The 24,160-nt window shown below is 32.7% G+C and overlaps 1 protein-coding gene across 1 annotated transcript; it reads right to left on the reverse strand.

Annotated features, from left to right (window-relative positions):
* Window positions 1-6,771: 6,771 nt before the first annotated feature.
* Window positions 6,772-22,922, reverse strand: LOC145305876 (uncharacterized). The gene is made up of 16 exons (XM_080147716.1): window positions 22,837-22,922; window positions 22,304-22,365; window positions 21,623-21,669; window positions 16,670-16,751; window positions 15,719-15,785; window positions 13,265-13,347; window positions 12,634-12,681; window positions 11,820-11,941; window positions 11,294-11,383; window positions 10,987-11,048; window positions 10,500-10,579; window positions 9,989-10,078; window positions 8,973-9,043; window positions 7,907-7,944; window positions 7,475-7,557; window positions 6,772-6,910 (listed from the first exon to the last, which is right to left on the reverse strand). The coding sequence occupies exons 1-16, from the start codon at window positions 22,897-22,899 to the stop codon at window positions 6,841-6,843; spliced, it is 1,158 nt and encodes a 385-aa protein (XP_080003842.1). The 5' UTR covers window positions 22,900-22,922; the 3' UTR covers window positions 6,772-6,840.
* Between the last annotated feature and the right edge of the window lie 1,238 nt (window positions 22,923-24,160).

The following is a 24,160-nucleotide window of genomic DNA, read 5'->3' on the forward strand; positions in this document are numbered from 1 at the left end:
CGAAGTAACTGATTGACCAATATCTGAGTACTATATTATCAACCTAAACTAACGAAAACATTTTCCTGTCTAAACATCCACGTATTTATATCCATTTAGCCAACATTACATTTACATTAAGCTATAAAAAATGGAAAGAATTTTAATGAATATAATAGATTTGAAATCTGCATAAAATTTTAAGGATTTTTTATAAAATTCGTTTTTTATATAATTCAGTATTTAAAAGCGCAAATCCAATTTAAGTTTATAAATTTTGACCAGTAGGATAGGTGGATTGGAAACTACCTGCGCTCTAATTGGTTGAATGATGAACGTCACTTAAGCTTCTCCAATCAGGGCGCAGATAGTTTTCAATCCACCAATCACAGATGTCAAAATTATTTAACTTAATTTGAATTTGCGCTTATAGATAAAGAATTATACAAAAAACGAATTTTATAAAAATTCCTTAAAATTTTATGCAAATTTCAAATCTATTATACTCATTAAAATCCTTTCCAATTTTTATAGCTTAATTTACTTAGTTGGCTCTATTTTCGAGGCGGTGGACTAGGGCAGATAAAACCTTTCCAGAATTTAAAATCAAATGTAGATTCTCATAGATCCTTAAAAGGTTTATAGATATTTGGGAAAAGGTTAACACTACAATCCCAAGAAATCAACCCTAGAATAGTTATTTCTCGCATCGTATTATAAACGGCTTTCCGCGGATATAGAATGTACAATTATACGATTAAAACTAGTTTTTTTAGCCCCGTGGTGCCGTGGTGTTTCTAGATGCTAGAGGCGAAGAGAGAAATAATTATATAGATGCAGCTCAGCATATTTCAAAAGTACGCATAACTTTCGATACAATTTTGTTGATTAAAAATATTTCATAATTTTGAGAGGCTTGTTTATCAATTATAGGATCCTGCAGCCGTAATTTTTATAGCAGGTAAAAAATCGAAACAGCTTATTGTCTTATATTTTTTAAAAGCGAAGCTTTTCTATAATTAGGGTCGGTCCGTACGCCCGTACGTAACGGATAGCTTTTTTCATTGATTTAGTCAAGTTTGAATTGTCCTATCGATTTCAAACTTTGCATGATGATTCCTGTAGTAATTAGTACGTAGTAACTCAACAATCGATACTAGAATGTCCGTACGTCCATTTTAAACATGTTGATTTTTAACATTTTTAACAACAATTGATCTGATTTTTGGATTACTGATTCCCATTACAATAAGGTACAGTATTATTAGCAAAGCATCTCTATAATCAAGCCTTAAAAATATCAGCATGTCCTTAAACAGAATTCTGTATTTAAGAAGTTTTGCAACAAATTTAAGTATAAGTTTAAGTATAAGTCAAAACTATAAATAGATATGTAGCGGGAAGGTAAAAAAGTTTATAGGACAATTGAGATTGGAACTTCTGTTTTTGAAATATTATATATTTGGCCTGTACAAAGATGTTAGTTTGATAAAGTAGTCTTGGGTTGAGATGATCAATAGCTTTTAAAACTTTTTATATATTGTATATTCAGATCTGACACTCTACAAGAGTTATTGTTTGTCAGTCATACCGTTTCAGAGCTTCGCTTTATGAATGTTGTCATCCTTGTTTTCTTCATGGATATTAAGGATAATACAATAGAGATTAACTTTTGTACAATTGTTACACTCCCTAATTATGATAATCAAAATATCCCCTTGGGTAGAAAAGAAAAAATTGGACACTCCAAGTTTGTACCAACTAATCAATATTTAGACAACGTGTATACAAAACTTAGGGTAAAATAATAATGCAGTTAATAGTTATTTCTTTCATTGTATTATAAACCGCTTTCCGCGGATATAGAATGTACAATTATAAGATTAAAACTAGTTTTTTTAGCCCCGAGGTGCCAAAGGCACCGGCTAAAAAAATGAAGAACCGGTTCCTATCCACCGGATTCAAATGAATACGAGAAATGTTATTATAATAACGTCGATAATTTAAGTCGACATAATGTGATTAAATAAATAACATGTCAATCTTGTATCAGTTAATATCCCTTTGTATTATTGCTAAATATCAATAAATTGCAAGTCATAATGCTACTGATCTTGGCAGCTGTATAGGATTAAGCAAATAATTTGCAAGCCTGCTTAATTCTGCATAATTTGCGGTAGTATACCTGCTGCGAATTTTCAATACAGCATTTGGGACAGCTACCCATCCCTTGTCTGGTGTTTGATCAAAACATGCCATATTCACCCCATAACGCCAGTGAAATATTGTCATAACATAATGACACGCGACCGTGGCTCAACACCTATCGCATCCGCTCGTCGTTGGGGAAGTGATAGGTTTGAATCTCGACCCGACACCGCCTCCTAACTAAAGGCGTTCAAAATGTTTCTTCTGCTGCTATGTCAGGTGCGCGACATAATTAGTTAGAGTAGGGGGAATGCCTTGACCCAAAACTCATTACCATGTAAAGTTAGGACTGGTCAGACTAAGGTCGTGCAATCAAAGAGTGGTTGTATTATGGGTGTTACTTAACCTAATATCCTCTGGGTGCTTAGACAGAAAGGGTTGTCGGACCTGAAGTTTAAAGTGTCTTGGACAGCACCCTTGCCCGTATGATGTAGTTCATCATAAAATAATGACAACATCCATAATAGGAAAAGCACAAAAAAATCATGGATTGACTAACGGACAAAGTGAAAAAAAATGTAAAAAAAATCTTAATTCAAGCTAATTTCCTTTCATCAATAAACACAAAAATCCATTAGAACGTTGCGAAAACTAATTTTTATTTTAAAAATTGGACTTGAAGCTAGGTCATGTTTTTTGGCCAATATTCTTTTTTCTTTATCAAAGTTTTTAATTTGTAAATATTTACTGTTACGAAAATTGTTTTCCTTGCGTAAAAAGTCTTTGAATTCCAGAAAATATGAATTAGAATAAGGATGACAACATCCATATATAGTGAAGCCAGGAATCTTGAAGACAATGGATGATAAATTGATGTACAGTACATCCCCAATGAAGATAACAACATAAAACATTCTTAATCAACACTTAAAGTTCTCAAGGTGTTTACTCCATCAAAAAGTTTATAAAACTTTAGGTACTAGTATAATTTAAGGGAAGTTGGGTACAGTGGAGCGTTGAAACTTGTTGTGAAACGTTTTATTACCCCGTTTGTTTATACAATGGCTTAAAAACGTTGAGTACTTTTATTAGATTTTGATTGGTTGGTATATTAAGTTGAGTATCCAAACTTTTTAACCTACAATTTAATCAACAGAAAGCATAATTTGTTTATTATCATTTGAATGGTACATTAATTTGTTATCTTTTTTGGGCTACCTATTATATTTGCAGTTCAATCTGAGTGAAGCTGAAGTTAGACCAATAGACATAATTGTAGTAGACGCGTGAAGCTGCGCTTCTTTTAATTGAAGGCATATTTACATAGCGTAATTGTCACAATAAGATAAAACTAGTTTCAATAGAGGAAATTTCCATGTATTAAATTCTTTTTCAGTTTGACTTAAAAACCGATTAATATCCACTAGATTAGAACCGGTTATCTGCCATAATAAAAACTCATGTATATAATTATATTATAGACAATTTTCCACGAATATTAAAATAAAATATGAAAAAATTAATATAGGTGTTGTTACACCGGGACCTCGGCCCATTGGGGGCTAACAAAACTGGTTTAATCTTTATTTTTTCTATTTAATATCCGCGGAAAGATGTATATAATACGGAGCGATAATAAACTATTCTCCATTTTTAAATGCACCTAACCAAGCAATAGAAGTTATCATATCTAATAGATCAACCTATATAATTGCCAATAACAAACAAGTATTTTTGAGGCTTATTCTAGGTTAGGTTAAGTTGTGGGCCCCGCAGGATTAGAGATTCACATACCAGAACTAGATAAATCTATTTTTATCAAAGGTCTCAAACATGAAAGGTCTCACTGACCCAAAAAAGGATTGAATGAAAGCATCAAAATTTCATGGACTAGGAAAGACGTTATTGATTTCTAAATTTGAAATAGGTAACTAAATCTTTTGTGTTAACATCTCATGAATAAAAACAGTAGGAAACTTGAAACAACAAGAAATAGATAAAATCTATAAACATTCAGCCATACTTTTATTTAGAAAGTGTACAGATTTTTACATAATGTGAAGATTTTCGGAAATCTTTAAGCTTGTTTTATTGTAATGAATCATATATAAATAAAATAAACCCAAGGGTTCATCTGCTTGTATCCCTACTTAAATTTGAAAGATTATGCGGTCATATTAATTATCTAGATCTACACTATCTATTCAACAAGAAATAAAACGCATAATAAAAGTAATAGTTAGGAAAAGTACATGCGTATTATGCCCACTTGTAAATAGTACAAGGCACAGTGTGCACTCAATATTCCTCTAATCTTGACCTCATTTATGTATTTTAAACAAAAAGTTTAGCTTGTATTTATTGATTTGCAAAATTAATATCCTTACATATTTTGACATGTGGGAATTCAACCCCTTGATGAAAGAATTTAGTGAATGTGTAATTTGAATAAATTTATAAGGAGAATCTAGTAAAAATTAAAATGGGTGGTGACAGTGCGTTTGTCCTACCGTTTCAGAACCTCGCTTTTATGGACTATTTCATCCTTGTTTTATATGAACCTTTAAAGCCAGCTTTAATCATTATTCTGTTTATTAAATAATCATTACTTACTAAATATCTAGACGCATTTGTTCATAATCTAAAATATTTATGAAATCTTGTGAAAACATTTGTTTTTAATCAATGAAAATTAACTTCACAGAAAATAATAACAAATACATAACAATTTGAATGCTTGCAGTAAGTATACATGTGCAGTCATTTTACATGCGCACATACAAATAAATTCATACAGAATAACATTTCAATGCATGTATCTTTTAAACAGTTGGGTCTGCTGAGACTTATAGAACAAAAAAGGTTTTTTTAAGCTCAATCCACAAATGACTTTGTTGTCTTCAAAAAAGATGCTTGTAAAAGTGAAAGTTTACAGCAAGGTTGTGTGCGTGATAAAGCTATATTACCTTTTACAACATATCTCATATAAAAAAGAACAATATAATCTGAAAAAGTACATTACCATGGGATGTAGGGTGATTTGAATATCTGGAAATCTCATAAATTTTTGGAATCAACCATTATAGCAGAACAACCTTTTTCAACTATGATACAAAATTCTTTTCTAACCTTTTAAATTTTTCTTAACAGCAATTTAAATAAATTTTTATAAATATTTATAATTGCTCCATTAATTGATAATAAATCCCTTTCTCATATTTATTTGAAACTGATTAATATCTGGTGGATTAGAACTTGTTCTCATCCATACAAAAAAAATTATGTCAAGCATCATATTATATCCATTTTAATACAAATGTATAAAATATAAAATAAATATACAATCATAAGATTAAAACCAGTTTAGCCCCTGCCTGTGGCATCTCGGGTCAAGAAAAACTGGTTTTAATCTTAAAATTGTACATTTTATATCTACAGAAAGCTATTTATGATACAATGCAAGAAATAACTATTGAAGCCCTCAAATTGATTTCCATTGCTCTATAGTGAAAAAAAAGTTTGTATCATTGAAAGAAAAGGAAGTAGTGGTTTTTGTCATACTTTTACAGTTGCTTTTGATAGGTTATTTTAGGCTAGGCAAATATTTATGATTGCCCTGCAGGGTTAGGAAATTAGCTCTGCATGGTTTGAGCCCTTCTCAGTGAAAATCAATAGGAGAAAAGCAACTTTGAAGATACGACAAAACCCGCTAAACTCTTCCTTTAGATATTTTACATTTTAAGTATAAGCACTTCTGTTTGATGTCCCTAACTGTTATTTAAAGTATATTACAAGTACGCCAAGCCTCTCAAGCCCTTATTATCAGTTAACAGAAAATGCGTAGTTAGTAGACTTTCATTGCACAGTAAAAGAATGATATTCTGAAAATCATATTTTAATGCGTTTTGGACGTAATATTGTGTTCTAAATGATAATAATGGCCTGACTTTTGTATACCCAGGACATGAAGCTTTTTATAGTGCAGTAATTTATAATACAAAGTAGCTTGATGTCTGTCCGTCCGTCCGTCTGAAGCTTAAGATCTCGGTAACCACTGAACTTATCGGATTCTACTCTTCAGGGAATATACCTACTGGTCCTGTTGTGGTTTTAGGCTATTTTCTGAGGGGGTGGAACACCCCCAAGCCCCCCAAAAAGAAAAGAAAATCCTTAACCCCATTTTTTTATTTGTTTTTGTGGGAGATATCCTTGGTCCTTTTTTTGTAGACAATTTCCTTGGTCCTTCGTCTTTTTTTTTACAAATTTCACCTTAACTTTTTTATCAGCTCTTGGGGCAAAGCCCCTAGAGACTACAGGCGAAGCCGCTAGTCAATAAAAAAGCTCTGATGATTATTTTTGAATTTTTAGGTTTATGCTTTCTTACCCAATGTAAATATATTTTATACAAAAAAATGTTTCTAGTATGGATTTGAAACCGATTGATACCTGCTGGATTACAACTGGTTCCAAGCCATACTGAAGAAAAAAAACCAGTATCGTATCCTATTGTACACAACTTCCCACGAATAATAAAATAAAAGTTATAGAATTTAATAGCCAATGCCTTTGGTTTTTTGGAGCTAACAAAAATGGTTTTAATCTTATGATTTTTTATTTTAATAACTGATTAATAACAAGGAAGGCTTAAAGTTAATAAAAATATATTTCTTGAATTTTCAATAACAAAGTCTAAATAAATCTTTCACAATCATTTTAATTTAAAATGTGAACGATTTTAGCAGATTTTGCCTTCTCAAAACACATTTCTACCAAATCGTAAATACTGAAAAACAAAAAAAGAATTATTATATCCAATAGTTGCAAAGAAATGGATGTAGAAACGTGGATATTGTGACAGGGAATTTTTGTCGTCAGTTCAGGCTGCTAATCTAGTCCTCAGATATTGGTGAATAAGTTCCTCCATGGTCAGGGGAGGTGCTGGGTTAAAGTAATACGGAGTATCGTCATATTATCTATCTGGTAAAGACATTTTATCAGGGTGTCCACGAATCTTTCACAATATCCACATATTCTATATCCATTAGCAACGTATATGTTTGTTTGATTAGCAGTTTCTTAACATTTTAGTAGACAATTTACGACCATTTTAGTCCTCTCTTTTTCTTTCGTGAGTAAAGAGTCTAGCTTCCCGAGACCTATAGCTTCTGTAGAGAAGTGTAGATATTTTTTACAGCAGATAGAACTATACGATAAAAATTTGAGGCTTTATCGCGGATGACGCGCGACTGGCGAGCCATGGTTTAAATGACAATAGATGTGCAGATGCTTATCCACCCGCCCCCCCTCTTACCCCTCCTTAATTGCTACAGGTAAAAAAAAGTTTTACCTCATAAAAGAAAATCCAAGGAAAAGGCCCAAAGTTCCTCCAAACTCCGCAATAAAAGACTCTGGGGGGTAAGCCAACCCTTCCTGAAATGATTCCTTACACTAGGTGCAATAAACTCGCTCTGTGATTGTGCATTTAATGGTGATTTCTCTGTTGAATAAAAAAGACTATTATATTCATTTGAAGGAAAGCTGTTTGAAATGGCAGGTTAAAATAAAAGAATGTTATAAAGAAAAAATAGAGAAAGAAGAGGAAAAAATTATTAAACCGTGCAAAATAGTTTAAACAGGCTATTTTTAATAAAAAATATGTCCATAAATAGTCCTATAAAATCTTATTTACTTAAGTTCTAACTAATTTTCTAAATATTTTATTAGATTACAATCTTTCTAATATTTTGAAACTTATAATAAAGTGAAATTAAAACATCACCTTTAATTCTTCATAGTCAGTAGATACAAAATTCCATCCTAATTAAGAATTAATTTAAAAAGTACATTTCAGATTTTTCATATACTATTTAGAATATTTGTAAAGAAAAATGTAACCTTTGCTTGACTGAAAGCTTCCAAATAATGAAAGCTTTCAAATCTAACATACAAACTTTAAATACCAGAAATGAAATATTCAGCAAGTGCCCACATAGAGACAAATATCTTCTTTCAAAGTGAACCATATCCAATGCAGTATTTTTTTTATATAATATGTATGTAATAAATTGTAACTGCACATGATAAAATTTGACCTATTTTCTCTTTAAAAATTCCCTTTAATCGCCTACCGCTTTTCATAAAAAGATACAAATCCCCACCAAGCCTAACAAGGATATGAGTTGTAAAAACCCCTGCGCGGGGTACAATTTTTAACACATACTTTTTTCTTTTTGCTTAACTTTAAGTCTATTAAAAGGATTCAAAATACAAAGACATATATTTTTTTAACTCTTATTTATACATATTAATTGGAACTGATGATATATTTAATAATTATATATAAATACAGGTTATTTTTTTAACATTTTATTGATGGAAGACAATTGTTTCACTATTAAATAGATCAACAGTTCCAATTAAGATGTGTAAAGAAAGAGTAAATATATGTCCTTGTATTTTGAATCCTATTCCTTCTAATAGACTAAATAATAAGAAAGAAGTATGTGAAACAATTGTCTTCCATCAATAAAATGTTAAAAAATAACCTGTGTTTATATATAATTATTTGTAAAGAATTGACAAAAGTTCCCGTAGGGTTTGCGCCCTGTAGAGTTAGGGACCTAAATGTTGAAAGCTTTCCACATTATCTTGAAATATTTTGTGTAAATGGTGGATTAACTTGGCTTGATTGCAAGTTAATCTAGAGGGAATATCCCTCCCCCCCATAAAAAAAAGATATTTTTTTCAATCCAGAAAAGTATAAAAATTCACCTTGAAACAAAAAATCTCCAAAATTTTTTATGCTTGTGGTGTATATTAGGATTATGTAAAAATAATTAACTAACCTATCATAAAAGTATCAAAAACGTCAGTTTTAGAAACAAAGCTTTGAACATCGCCCACAAATTCATACTCACTAAAAAAACAATGGTTAGGTTTTTAGTAGCGAGGATAAATTTTAATTCACTTTGTCCGTCAGTAAGTCAGTCAATAACTTTATGGGGGAAACGTGATTTTCTCGGCTCCAATTCAAGATAGACAGCTGAATTTTTTAGTGGAGATTTATATGACATATGCCCATCTAGTCTTTAATTGTTTATTTAATATGTCACTTGGGGTGCTAGATCTATTCCTAGATTTTCAAGTTTTCATGATTTTCTCAATTCTTGTTTAAGATAGATGGCTGAAACTTTCAGAGATTTATTTATTTTACATTAAAAATATTTTTGCAAGTTTTGTTAAGATTTGTTCATTAATTGGGGAGCTAGATTGAGCTAGGTTTTCGTGGTTTTCTTTATTCCTATTCAGGATTGACGGCTGAAATTATCAGGGATTGAATATGCTCATATTCTACATATTTACATCAAGTTTCATTAAGATTTGCCTATTAATTGATGTGCTAGATCGATTCCTAGATTTTTAAGTTTACTTGATTTAAAGGTTGCATGATTTTAAAAGCTTCGTGATTTCTCTATTTTATCAGGTATAATGATTATTGTATGACACTGCTCTATAGTAAATTTTTTTTCCAATATCCATTCATAATTTTTAGCTTTGCTACTTATGGATGTTGTCATCCTTGTTACATTTACCAAAGAAGATGATTTTGTGGGTTAGAAAAATACCTATTGGGATATAGACAATTATCTAGCAGAAATCACATTGAAGAAAATCTTGTAATTTTTCATACACAAGTTTTTCATGTTACTTGGTTTGAAATGAATATCAAGTATCATAATATAAAGTAAATCTGTTTAATTTCTAACCAGTATTAATCAGGATTGTTTTGTTGTTTTTCTATTGGCTGTTTAAAGAGTATATATAAATATTTTCTAACTCTATAAATAAAATGTTTGCTTACTAGTAAGAACAAGGAGGAAGGCATCCAGTACTGTTTTCTATGACAGCTCTCTCCTCATTCCAGATCAAATATTCTATTTTCTCATGAGCTCTAAAATACAAGTTATGATTATATTTGCCCCTATCGTTTGGGTGAGTGTTGACTAACCCCATGTTATATATAAAATAAAAGTAACACATATAATTAAAAACTCAATCAGTACTTTTGTGCTACTATTGTTAGGTTGAATGAAAGTTTTACACTAAGAAAAGTAACCAAATAGTGGAACAGACATAGAGGACACAATCGGTTATAAAGTAGATTTACTACTATAAAGAACAATTACACCCAATGATAATAAAGTTTAAGAAAGGAACAAGATGAAACAGAAAGTTAGCTCATCATATCCTGTTTATTACATTCATCAAGTAAAAAGGAACTTCATAACCCGTGTAAACATTTTCATACATCAAATTTTAGTAATTTCAGACAGACAAAAGAACGGATACTGAAAACTAAGTAATTTGCTTACGCTAATTCCTCAGTCTTTGTACATTTTGGGATTCTTTCTATTTCTGGATCGTAAAATGGGGTACATCCAATTTTTTCAGCCTTAAATAAAGAATATGATAATTATATAAATTAAATATTGTGTAAAATATTCATCTCCAAGAAGCTTACCATTGCACCTATCAAATTCTTCTGTTTAGGTAAGTTTATTTTGAAAATTAAGTCATGTGATAGTTTTATTAAAGTTTTTGCCTCCCACCTCCACTTTTGGATATAGAACCCCTAGATGCTAGGGTCACAGTAGCTATACCATTTATAAACAAATAGGATATTTTTCTGAATGTATATTTATAGAGAAAGATCTTACAACTCTTAGAGTTTTTCTTTAAAGTGAGGATCCCTTATAACTCCAAATAGGAGTAGGTTAGCTTCACAATTTGACGAGCAATTGCACCTGGAACCCCCCAATTGTCCTATCCAATGAAAAGATAATTGATAATAATACTTACACTTGACTTTTTGATACAGTCCATGACTTTGTAGTTCTCATCTTTATTACAAACTTGGACTCCTAAATATTTAATTATATTGGTGAATTGTACAATAAGATCTCGTAGAGATCCACAATTTTCACGGATATTTTTAATTGGTAAAGGAGAGGCTGTAGGGTTCAAGGGATGCAACACTCTCCCCAACCAAAAAAAACAGAATATACCCTCACCACCCAAAAAAATATTTTTCAACAATAAAAATTATGGTAGTTTGCTACTATTGATAAATAGGTTTACCGACCATAAATTGTTGAAAGTTATTTACCTGATTTTACTTCCATATTATTATGTTTCTTAGCTGCTAGATAATACCAGTTAAAAGTACCATTCTCTCGGTCTCGTTCCACAATTTGTGCTAGAGTAGAAAAAAATTATTGGAAAAGGCCATTGAAATTTCTTAGGCCAGTGACTTTGATGCTAACTAGAGGCTCTTAATGCAAAGATACAAAAAAATCCTAAAACCATCCCAAGACGTCAATTTAGGACTGAAATAGCCTAAAACATCCCTTAGTAAATGAATAGAGAATTTATCTAGAAGTCAGCGAGGACTTTACAGACAGACAAAAGATAACCAATTTACAAAAAAGAAACAATATATTTTGTGGCCAAAATGAAGGGTTAAATAAAAGATACATATATATAGTCATACACTACTACTTCAAAGACAAGAAAACTGAATTCAACCAATACTTTGTGGCAATTTCAATCAATCAAAAAAACTTTGTAATAAGGTTTTTTTCGGTTTTAATATTGACACAGTAAATAGCTCATGCAAATAAGAAAAAACTTACTGAATTGAGCCGTTTTTAATGATAACGGATTTGTAGCCATCATATAGTACTGTGGATCATGAAAGAACAAATAAAATCCTTTCCCAACAAATGTTTCATTCACTGCAAGAACAACGGCATCACTAAAATGATAATAAATTAGAAAGTTTATGGACTAAGAAAAGATTGACATGAGCGAAATGATATTCCAATGCAATGGTTTATACACACAAAAATTATTTACACGCAGTCTCCAGGAAAGAAATGATGTCTCTGGAAAAGAATTAATATTCCCACGGTCCCTGGGAAAGAAAGGATATTCCCACGTTTTCCAGGAAAGGAATGGGGTATTCCTATCCAGTTTTTTGTTTAGGAATGAATATTTTTTACCCGAGGAAATGATGGGTTTATTCACGAGGGTAAAAAATATTCATTCCTACAAAAAACTGGATAGGAATATCATTCTCATTTGAACAAAAACTCATTTTTATGCTAAAATGTGGTTTAATTTTGGTTTTTAAATTTCAATTATTTCCCTGGTATTATTTTCTTTCTTTTAGTAATTAATAAAAATTCTAAAATCTTCCAAAAAAAAATTAAAATCTTCTAAATGATACCAGGGATATAAATGATCATACCAGGGAAATAAATGAATATTTACATCCACTATTTAAGGGGTCGTTTATATGGGAATGATATTTCCACCTTCTCCGGGAAGTAATTATTACGTAGATTAGTTGTCAGCAAAACATTTATTAAAATAATAAGCTTTCTCTTAAATAGTAAAAGATAAGTCATATTTATAGAGAAGCTTTGTTAGTCAAAATATACTTACTTAATCATGTGAGCTTTTAAGTCATCTTTTATTTGGATCGAATGACACCTATAATATTAATAAAAAGCTAATAATGGAACAAAATTTATTTATTTTTTCGCTCGCTTTGTTGAAGTCAAATGCATACAAATTAAACTCCCATATTACATTAAATTAAACATAAAGAACAGGAATGAAGTAACTGTTAATCATACTGAAACCTGTGACTGTTACTCAACACGTAGAGCATCCGCGTCAAAACTAAAGACGTTAAACAATGGTGCCTACTGCTGCTAAATCAGGTGCGTGACATACATAGTTTGAGTAGAGGTGAATGCCTTGGCCAAGAAACAGGCCCAAATCATTACCATGCACAGTTAGAACTTCTCAGACAAAGGTCGTGCAATTTAATGGTTGGTTGTCTGTTGGATTTTACTTAACCTAATATATCCTGGGGTGTTAGAGTACCGCATCCCATTACAAGTGGATGATGCTCCAGATTCCCTAGATAGTAAATGGAAAAAAAAATCCTGACATTGCGAGGTAATGGTAACAATCACACTGGAACTAGAAGTTTTATGTATAAGCACAAAGACTGCATGGCAAGTAATTAGATTAAAGAGTAGCTTTGCTGTGTCCCAAAAGTACATACTTTCCGTTTGCAGAAGTATGGTAGTGAGTAGAAATATCTTCAGAATTATTGATCCGAGATTTTCCAGTTTTGTCTCCAACAAACTAAAACAATAAAGGGGTATAGTCACTTTCGTGACAAAACGCCTCTAAATGGGAGTTTCGTCATATTTTTACAGTAGCTTTTCTCCTATTTCTAGCCCCTGTGGGGGGCTCTAAGCTTGCGGGGCCAATTGCCTAACACTGCGGGGCAATCACCTAACCTAACTTAACCTATCCTAACCTAAAATAGCTTATCAAACGCTACTGTGAGAATAGGACGAAACGTCCCTTATGTGGCGTTGTCACGATAGGGACTATCTATAATACAAAGTAGAATCCCTTAATATCTCGGTAACTACTGAACCGATCGGATTCTACTCTTCAGTGTTTATACCTATTGGTCCTGTGGTGGTTTTAAGCTGTTTTCTTGGGGGGTGGGACACCCCCAACCCCCCCCCCCCCCCCCAAAAAAAAAAAATCCCCCCCCTCCCAAAAAAAAAAATTCTAGGGAGACTATGGTGCGACTGCGCAGCACTAGAATTTTTTTATTTTTTTAAAAATTACCTCATGGGGCAAAGCCCCTAGAGGCTAGGGGCGAAGCCGCTAGTACCAAAATAAAGTAAAAAAAATATAGGAATTTTTTCGAGCATTGACACCATGAGCGTGGAGAAGGGGGGTGTAGATAGTTAAAGAAAGATGTATATACCCATCTAAACTTTTAAATGTCAGCTTTAGTCAAGCTTGGTTAGTAGGCAAAAAGTTCTATAGCATTAGTGAAATGATCATTTTTGAAATTCATCTGTTTGAACCTGTTCCCAAACAGACAATCCATCTTTATGGAATTGTTTTTGCACACAAGTGGGTTCAAATTTGAGGCTTATGCACAGCTAAAGCGCGGAGGCCAAGCCCTGGTACAAGAAAAATTATGGGTTATTATAGAATAATCCTTATACTAAAGTAACAGGATGTCTGTTTGTCTGTGTGTTTGTGTGTTTGTGTGTAAGTGTGTTTGTGTGTAAGTGTGTTTGTGTGTCTGTGTGTCTGTACCAAAGGATCTCGCTAACCGCTGAACCGATCGGGTTCTCCTTAACAGGGTAGCTTCTCATAGGTCCCGTGAAGGTTTATAACTATTTTCTTTGGGGGTGGGACACACCCAACCCCCCCCCAAAAAATGAAAAATCGCCCCCGAAAATTTTTTTTTCTAAAATTAAAAATGAGGGGGAGCACAACACCCCCCCCCCAAAAAAAATAAAAAAAAATTTCGCCCCCCCCCCCCCAAAAAAAAAAAAAAAAAAAATTTAATTTTTCTTTTAAAATCTAAAATAAGAAATTGGGTTATTAAATTCGACTCTCTCCTCCTCAAGTGCCCCTAGAGGCCTCTAGGGGCGTAGCCGCTAGTAAATATAAAAGTGATTACGTTTTATTAGATAATTATATAGAAATACAGTAGGCTATAGTCTTAGAATTAAAACTTCAATTCAAAATTTTAAAAATTTATCATTATGTCTAAAACTTTCTGGTTTTTAATTATAGAGTTGTTATATTTCTTACAGGTATCTGCATTTAATATGGTTGGAACGATTCTAACACTATTAGATTTAAGAACCAATACGGACAGACGGATATGCCTAAATATAGAAAGGCTTTGCTTAAAAAAGTGAATGCGTTGAACTGACCTAAAAACATATATTACGTTTTAAATTGGATAATTTTAAAATTAATGATAATTATTTTGCATAAATTCAACATTTTAAAAAAAAAATAGATAAAGAAGAAAATGAGTATGAAAAATATAGCCAAACAGCTGTTTAAAAAATTTTATAGATAATATAACAATATTTTTTTAAAATGTGTTAACAACTTAATATACGTGGATATTATGAATGTGGAAAAGTTTTTGTCAATTGAAGTTGCTAACATGGACATAATGTATTATCAAGTTCATTCATCCAGAAGGATGGGAGGGTATGGGTTAAGGAGGGTTAAATAGGGGGATCGTCAATTTATCCAGCTACATGTTTCACTTTATTAAACACTTGAGGAGGGAGGGAGTTGAATTCCAAAACCCATTTTTAAAAATTTATATTTAAGATTTAAAAAGTAAAAAAAATTTTTTTTGAGGAGGATAATTTTTTTTAGAGGCGGTTTCTCTTGGGAGGGTGGTGCTACCCTCCCCCCCCAAAAAGTTATAAACCTTCCTGGGACCTATTAGAAGCTACCCTGTTAAGGAGAACCCGGTCGGTTCAGCGGTTAGCAAGATCCTTCGGCACAGACAAATATACAAACATCCTTTTACTTTATTATGAGTCCATTGTGTTAAAGCACATTTTGCCTGTGCAGTTTTAATGGTTTATGACTATGTCGACAATAAAGCTTAAATAAAAAGTGTAATTGGCTGACCTTTTATCGACAACATGATATTCTAATGACTGACCTTGATGATCTCATTTAATTCCAATGTTTTTGTTTTGTAGCATTCCTCTAAGTCGCTAATATTCATACTAAAACAAAAACAATTATGTTTATAAGTAGCACAAACGCAGCTGGAAAGTAGTTTTATTACAATTATCTGTGCCAAAAAAAGCAGTTAAATATTGATCTGACAGCTAACTGCTAAAAATATGCTCGTTACTTGGAGAATCTAAAAAGGTAGTCTAGGTGGTTTTCATTGTTAAAAGCTGGGAAATAGTAACATAATGCGGCCAAAAAGTAGTTAAGGAGTGATCTGGCTGCTTGTTATAAAATAGTCAAAATGGTTCCTTTTAAAGTAATCTGCACTAAAAAAATCAAACCTCCACCTATAATACATGGGAGTATATTTTGAAACTTTGACCCTGCTAAAGGGGGGGTAAAAGAAGTAAAAAATATGTGGATTGGGGGAAAAAAAGTAAAAAATTAAGAGAAATGAAAGCATTTTTTCCATTTTTCTCCCCAATAAAAAACTGAAAGAATATTTGGGAGTGGGGATAATATGAATAAAATAAAGAAATCTGAAAATATTTTTTCTTTTTATCCCCTTCCTTTCTGGAAAAAACTAGAAGGGGAAAAAAATAAAAAATTGTGCACAATATACACCACTGCTATAATAGTCTCCAACAAATCTAAATTTTTAACACACACCTATATACATATACGGACTGACCCAAGCTAAAGAGTAACTTACACTACTAAAAGAACATTAATGTACTTCAAAAAAGATAGGTGTCAACCTACCTGTTAGCAACAACTGAATTAATTCGTAATAATGTTATGGGGAATTTGTATTAACTTTAAGTGGAAGCGTAAAAAATAAATCATGTACACATATAAAAAAATAGATTGGACCAGTACATCAAAACGAACGGCTGAGACAAACTTTTGCTTCTACAATAAAAAAATTTTTAACCTTTGACAAATTTGTTCCATGGTAGGTTCATCTTTTGATGTAAAACTGTCCAATCCATCAGGAAGCTGCCAACTAGAACCATCTAAACAGAAAAACTTTTTACATGGCAGTCTCTGTTGGGATCAGTATTTTAAGTGACCTTAATATACAGAAGAAGAAAAAAATACTACTTTGTATAATAGGCCTAGTGGCTCCGACCAGGGAGTAAGGGAGGGGACAATGGGCAGTTAATTCAATTTTATAGTTGTGACCCTTTAAGGTTGAAAACCCAGATATTTCCAGATTAAACAAGTATTTGCAATATAGCAACTTTTAGTGGAAATTTTTGACTTTTTGAATTGTTTTTAATTCGAAATGCACCATCCTTAAACTGATGCTTTACTACAAGCCTTGATTCTAGAGATCAAAATCCTTGTTTACAATTCATTTCCATAATTGTTATTATTTAAACTTCGGAAAATTAAGAAAACATACCATTTTACTTTTACAACTTCTTTTACCCAAATTTTTTTATTGTATTTATTAAAAAGCTTAGACATGAAAAAGCCTTTAACCCTTTACAGTCGGGCCCCTTGCCGCACCTTAATCAGTCGGGGGGGGGGGCGTTCAACGCCCCCCCTTATTATCTCAGTTCCTATTAGAGCTAGAGGGCTAATTTTTTTTGTGCAAGTCCCCTGTTTGATAATGAATTTCCGACCTTTTATAAGTCTAAGTCAATTTTCGCTTCCTTCACCCTTTTATTTAACAACCTTTGTTTTTAGGTCCTTTTTTACTTAAAAATTTCAAACGGCTGTAATTTTTTTATTTTAAAAGCTAGAAGAAATTTTTTTTGCAGAAAATGTTTATTTTTGTGTAAATTTTACATTAGAAATATCAAAGTATAAATTTCAGCGGCCGCAGCTGTACTTGGCAGCTGCCAGCCGCCGCAGTCGGCGGTCGGCGGGAAAACGGCAGCGGATCTTCATGAAATTTTAATACGTTATGTAGACATGTAAGAAAAGCTTAAGTTTAAAATTTGAAGTCTCTAAGTAAAAAATTGCGGCCACAGGAGCCTTTCAAAGATTTCTGGAGACCTGGAGGATCAGGACCTGCAGGATCATACCTGGAACCTGAAAGTTACTTGAACACCTGTATTCCATATAAGGATGTACTACTAGAGGATTTTTTAGTATTTTGGTATGATAAAATGCTTTGTTATAGTCAAAAAAATATTTTTGCTCTTTACCTGGATGACCCTGCCAGGTTTGCTGGCATCCTGTGCCCGCCAGGATGGAGATATTCAAAAAATTCCAACTCTCAGTTATGTGTCATACCCATACTTAAAAAGTCAAGCAGTTTGGGCTCTTTCTCTTTCACACACAGAAAATGAGATAGAAAAAACCGGAAGGGGGGGCGTTCAACGCCCCCCCCCCGACCGTTAAGGGTTAATAAATTATATTACAAAACTTACTAAAAAAATTACCTTCCTACAGAACTTTTAACTCAAGTTATTTCATTTAACGAAATAAAAATGAGATACCTTGCGTCAAAATTTCATACTACATAATTAGATAGTTGAGAACATAAGTACATCTTAATTTTAACCCTTTACAGTCGGGCCCCTTGCCGCACCTTAATCGGTGGGGGGGGGGGGCGTTCAACGCCCCCCCTTATTATCTCAGTTCCTATTAGAGCTAGAGGGCTAAATTTTTTTGTGCAAGTCCCCTGTTTGATACTGAATTTCCGACCTTTTATAAGTCTAAGTCAATTTTCGCTTCCTTCACCCTTTTATTTAACAACATTTGTTTTTAGGTCTTTTTTTACTTAAAAATTTCAAACGGCTGTAATTTTCTTATTTTTGAAGCTAGAAGAAATTTTTTTTCCAGAAAATGTTTATCTTTATGTAAATTTTACATTAGAAATATCAAAATATAAATTTCAGCGGCCGCAGCTGTACTTGGCAGCTGCCAGCCGCCGCAGTCGGCGGGAAAACGGCGGCGGATCTTCATGAAATTTTAATACGTTATGTAGACATGTAAGACAAGCTTAAGTTTTAAATTTGAAGTCTCTAAGTCAAAAATTGCGGCCACAGGAGCCTTTTAAAGATTTCTGGAGACCTGGAGGATCAGGACCTGCAGGATCATACCTGGAACCTGAAAGTGACTTGAACACCTGTATTTCATATAAGGATGTACTACTAGATGATTTTTTAGTATTTTGGTATGATAAAATGCTTTGTTTTAGTCAAAAAAAAAAAAAATATTTTTGTTCTTTACCTGGATGACCCTGCCAGGTTTGCTGGCATCCTGTGCCCGCCAGGATGGAGATATTCAAAAAATTCCAACTCTCAGTTATGTGTCATACCCATACTTAAAAAGTCAAGCAGTTTGGGCTCTTTATCTTTCACACACAGAAAATGAGATAGAAAAAACCGGATGGGGGGGCGTTCAACGCCCCCCCCCCCGACCGTTAAGGGTTAAAGATCTTAAGGTTTAAGTAACATATCTTAGGATAACTAGTAGCTGCGCTCCTAGCATCCAGGACAGAAAAATAAAATAACACCATCTTGAGATTTTAATGATAAACAAACCTTGAACAACTCAGGACTTCGTGAATTTTCCCTAAAATTTTGAAATTAATTGGATCATTAATTACAGAAATATTAAGCTAAACACAAAAAACTTTTGCCTTTACATTAAATCAATAAGAAACATCTAACAAGTCTAAAGTAACGAAAAGAGCTAACCGTTACGGACGTACAAATGTGCGGGACCTAATTATAGGAAGGCTTTGCTCATAATAACTAATAATCTTAATATAATTTCTTTCTACAACGTACTAATCGGAATGAATTAACATTAAACAAGAATTATATATAACAAGGATGACAACATCCATAAAAGCGAAGCTCTGAAATGGAAGGACAAACGGACATTAACACTTGTATAATGTCAGAACTGAATAATCAGAATGCGAATGTATAAGAGTCAAAGCAAACTTGTAAGTAAATTTGTTGAAAAACTGCTTTATACATGATAATGATTATGGACATATTTACATTTTTAGGACTTGATTATAAAGTTGCTTCGCTTATAATATTGTACTTTGTTGTCCTAGGAATCAGTATACCAAAAATCAGACCATTCGGATAATTAGGTCACATTACCTTAGATTACCTCGTACGGGCAGGATTGCAGTACCGGACCTTATCGACTTGATGTACTGTCCAGGTCCTGGTCCAGCAATCCAGGAGAACTAAGGATGACTAACGCACCCTTCTCTGTCCAAACACCCAAGGATATTAGGCTAAGTAACATCCATCAGACAACCAACTCTCTGTGATGCACGACCTTTGTTTAAGAAGTCCCAACTGTGCATGGTAACGAGTTGCGCCTGTTTTTGGGCCAAGGCATTCCCCCTACTCTAACTATTTATGTCGCGCATCTGACATAGCAGCAGTAGGAACTATTTTTAACGTCTTTAGTTATGACGCGGTGTCGGCCCGAGATTTGATCCTATCACCTTCCCGACGACGAGCGGATGCGCTACGTGTTGAGCCACGGTCGCGGGTCATTAGGTCACATACAAATTTGTTGTTAAAAATGTTTTTAAAAATCAACATGTTTAAAATGGACGTACGGATATTCTAGTAATGATTATAGAGTTGCTACGCTTTCTAACTCGTACCTAACTATTACAGGAATCACCATGCAAAATTTGAAATCGATAGGACAATTCTAACATGCCTAAATTAATGAAAAAAGCTATTTAGAAAAGTAAAAAAATCAACATGTTTAAAATGGACGTACGGACATATTGGTAATGATTATAGAGTTGCTACGCTTTCTAAATCGTACCTAACTACTAAAAGAATCACCATGCAAAATTTGAAATCGATAGGACAATTCTAACATGTCTAAATTAACGAAAAAAGTTATCCGTTACGGACGGACGGACGGACCGACCCTAATTATAGAAAAGCTTCGCGCTTTTAAAAAATGTAATGATTCAATTTACAAAATAATTTTCAAAATCAAAATATTCTGTCTGCTTGTTATTGTTTATCTTTTTGTTGACGCGCTAGTTTGCCGCGAGATTATGCATGATTTTGCGTGACGTCATTCATAATTGGTCCCCAAGATTGGTTAGAAACTGCTAAATTCTTGCATGTTCCCTTTAAGCCTGTCCCCAAAGTCTGAGACTTCTAAAAATTGAATATTCGATCCATTGTCCCCTCCCTTACTCCCTGGGCTCCGACCCTAGCATATTAAGACTTTGTAATAGAAAGGCTAAGAATAATAGCATAAAACCGTCCAAAGACTTATATTGTAACATAAAATAGCCTAAAACCATCCTGGGACCTCGTTTAAATTGAAAGCTTAATTGGTTCATTAATTATCGAAATATTAAGCTACAGATAAAAAACCTTACTACTTTAATTAATAGTTATTTCTCGCATCGTATTATAAACAGCTTTCCGCGGATATAGAATGTACAATTATAAGATAAAAAAAAAAAAAGTTTTTTTAGCCCCGAGGTGCTAAAGGTGATATTATTTTACAATTAATTTGCTTATAATGATGTATCTAATAACTGTTATTATGTTATAGTTTTTCAATCAAAAGCTTTTACATTTGGTAATAAAGGTCAATTCTTGCGGATTATATACTCGTTGTTTGATATGGTTAGATTCTCTTCAATTTAGTAAGTCGAAAAAGACCCATCAGAGGTTCTATTCCGACAGTTTTTATAACAACAGCTTATCATGGATTTCTTATTTATTGATGTAGTTTCAAATAAAGAGACAATTGAAAATTGTGTGCTTTCACACAAAGTACCTGTTAAGCACTAATAACGCCCCCCCCCCCCGTTTTTAAAAAATATATTGAAACTACACACCTATTTTCAATTCATCTAAAAATAATTCAGGGGGAGGGGATGGTGTACTTTGTGTGAAGGTCCGAAAATACTTACAAACACTTCCGCAAATTGTCATAATAGGAGCAGTCAACTTCCCCTCTCTTGAAAAAAAAGAGATTTAAAGAAAAATCGAGTTTAACATTTGCGCAACTTTTACCAAAAATGATGCTCAAAGGAAGCCTGCAAGTAATACTTTAACTGCTGAAAGACTGCCACAAGTAGACCCAATTACCCAAATATGAAGCAATGAAAATCTTTCAAAATTTTCATTGTACATAAAATGTCATTTTAAAATGCCTAGAACTTTTTTGTTATTGAAGCTGAAGGCTTCAAATTTGGGGTATTGGGTCTACTTCTGGCAGTCTTTCAGCAGTTAAAGCGTGGTATTTCTTGCAGGCTTCCTTTAAAGTTAGGGTAATCAAGAGGTTTTCAGAAAGAAAACATAAAGCAATTTTTGGTATAATGGTTCCCCTGGAATATAGGGGCTCTTATGCAAAAAAAAACTACATGAAGCTTCACAATTTAAATGAGTGGTTAGAGAAATATTAATAGACAAAAAAAGAAACCCAAAACCTGTTTATAACAGGATGTAATTGTACAATTAGCTTCCTCCCTCTTAAACGTAATATAGAAGGATGGAGGGGTTCATTCTTACTTTTTGTAAGACTGAAGGACTAACAGACATACAAACAAGTTGAAGAGTAGCTGCATTTATATAAAATATATCTAATGTACCTAATAACTTTAGAGGTAACTAAAACTTCTTTATCCAAATATTTATTTATCAGCGAGAAGGCCTAAATAGAAATATGTTAATTAAGATATTGGTAACAGTTATTTTTACTGCTGTTATATCAGGCGGGTGACATCAATAGTAAGAGTAGAGGTAATGCCTTGGCCAACAAACATTCGTAACTCATTACCATGGACAGTTATGACTACCAGACAAATGTCGTACAATCAAAGAGTCGAAAACCTAATATCCATCGGACGAATAGACGCTTTACCAATTCTAACAAGTGGAGTTTCTTTCCGTGGAAAGGGATAGATCCCGAAGACATTCTAAGACCTACGAACTTTGGAAGTAGTGATCTTAGAGTTGATATGCTTTCCTAATCATGCCTTGTTGTTACAGTAATCTTTTACAGGCTTTGAATTTAATTGGAATTTAAAATCAAAGCTGTCCTTTGCTGACGAACGAACCTAACACAAACGCTTCGCCTTCCTGCGAAAATTTTGAATATGATTTCCCTTGTTAAAATTGTAACCTGCAATGAAATGAAGGCTATGAACATGATACTAGCAAACAGTATTTTCCATAATGGACTCATATTGCTAAAATCTGAAAACTTAATCTGTTTGTTTCAGGGATCTAGAGGGATAAGACAATGAAGGATAAATCGATTTAAATTCTCAATGCAATACACACAATTACCCATTATTATAAAGATTACAATTAGTGGTTGAAAAAATTGAAACTCAACCTAATGAATCAACCAATCAAGTCTCCAAAGTTGTAGAGCCAACAATTAAGAAAACATTATTATGAAAAATTTGGAGGACTGGTGTAATAAACAGCCCAATGTCACCTCCCTCCCTGTTTGTTTCAATTTCTTGTTTTAATCTTTACAACAAGTTACCAAGGGATAAGACAATGGACGATATAAAATGATCTACTTACTAATCAAAATTACACCTTATGTATAATAATATTATTTGTTAAAACCTTTGAGATTTAATAAACAATACCTAAAGTTTTCAAGCCAACTAATGAGAAAATACGCGGCCTATAAAACTTTCCATAAAAGCTTATGAAGCAATGAAGAACGCTCCAGCTGCAATATCATTTTTAATGGCGGGAAAAAAATCGAAACAGCTTATTGTCTTATATTTATTTTCTTCATTGATTATACCTATAATACAAATTAGCTTGATGTCTGTCTGTCCGGCCGTATGTCCATTAAGATCTCGGTAACCACTGAATAGATCGGATTCTAATCTTCAGGGAATATACCTACTGGTTCTGTGGTGGTTTTAGGCTATTTTCTTGGGGCTTGGGACACCCCCAACCCCCCCAAAAATAAAAAAAATTCTCCCTCATTTTTTTATGATGCAGATGATGAAGTTGAAGATGCACCACATGTACTATATTTTATACAAGGCCCTAGAGGCTATGGGCTTAAAATAAACTAGTAAATTATATTGGATTGGTGAGGCAATTTATTAACCATAAATATAAATATAATTACTTATATTCTAAATTAAATATAGATTATTATTGTAAAAAATATTAAATTATTTTATCAATATCCATCCAACATTTTATTCAATTCAATTAAAAGCGCAGCTTTTCTTAATTGTGATAAGTTCTTTATCACAAAGAAATGAAAATAAAAAACAAAGAATTTTTAGAGAAAAGTTATTTTACTATGACTCCTTGTGTCTGTCTGTATGTCCTTCTGTACTGTATTTTGTTTAAGAACATACTTACATTTTTCGAACTTGATTATAGAGATGTTTCGCTTATAACATTGTACTTTGTTGTCCTAGGAATCAGTATTCGATCCAAAAAACAAATTAATCGGATTATTT

Source organism: Acartia tonsa, chromosome 14 (genome assembly GCF_053477335.1).
Source record: "Acartia tonsa isolate MP-2025a chromosome 14, ASM5347733v1, whole genome shotgun sequence".
Taxonomy (NCBI): domain Eukaryota; kingdom Metazoa; phylum Arthropoda; class Copepoda; order Calanoida; family Acartiidae; genus Acartia; species Acartia tonsa.

What these genes read in the sequence shown, in the direction of transcription:
- LOC145305876 (XM_080147716.1), bottom strand. Translation starts at nt 22,899, where the DNA reads ATGAGTCCATTATGGAAAATACTGTTTGCTAGTATCATGTTCATAGCC. An exon ending in CATACTTCTGCAAACGGAAA is followed by an intron (nt 12,682 to 13,264) that starts GTATGTACTTTT and finishes TTAATATTATAG; the next exon opens with GTGTCATTCGATCCAAATAA. An exon ending in ACTGTATCAAAAAGTCAAGT is followed by an intron (nt 10,580 to 10,986) that starts GTAAGTATTATT and finishes TCTTTATTTAAG; the next exon opens with GCTGAAAAAATTGGATGTAC.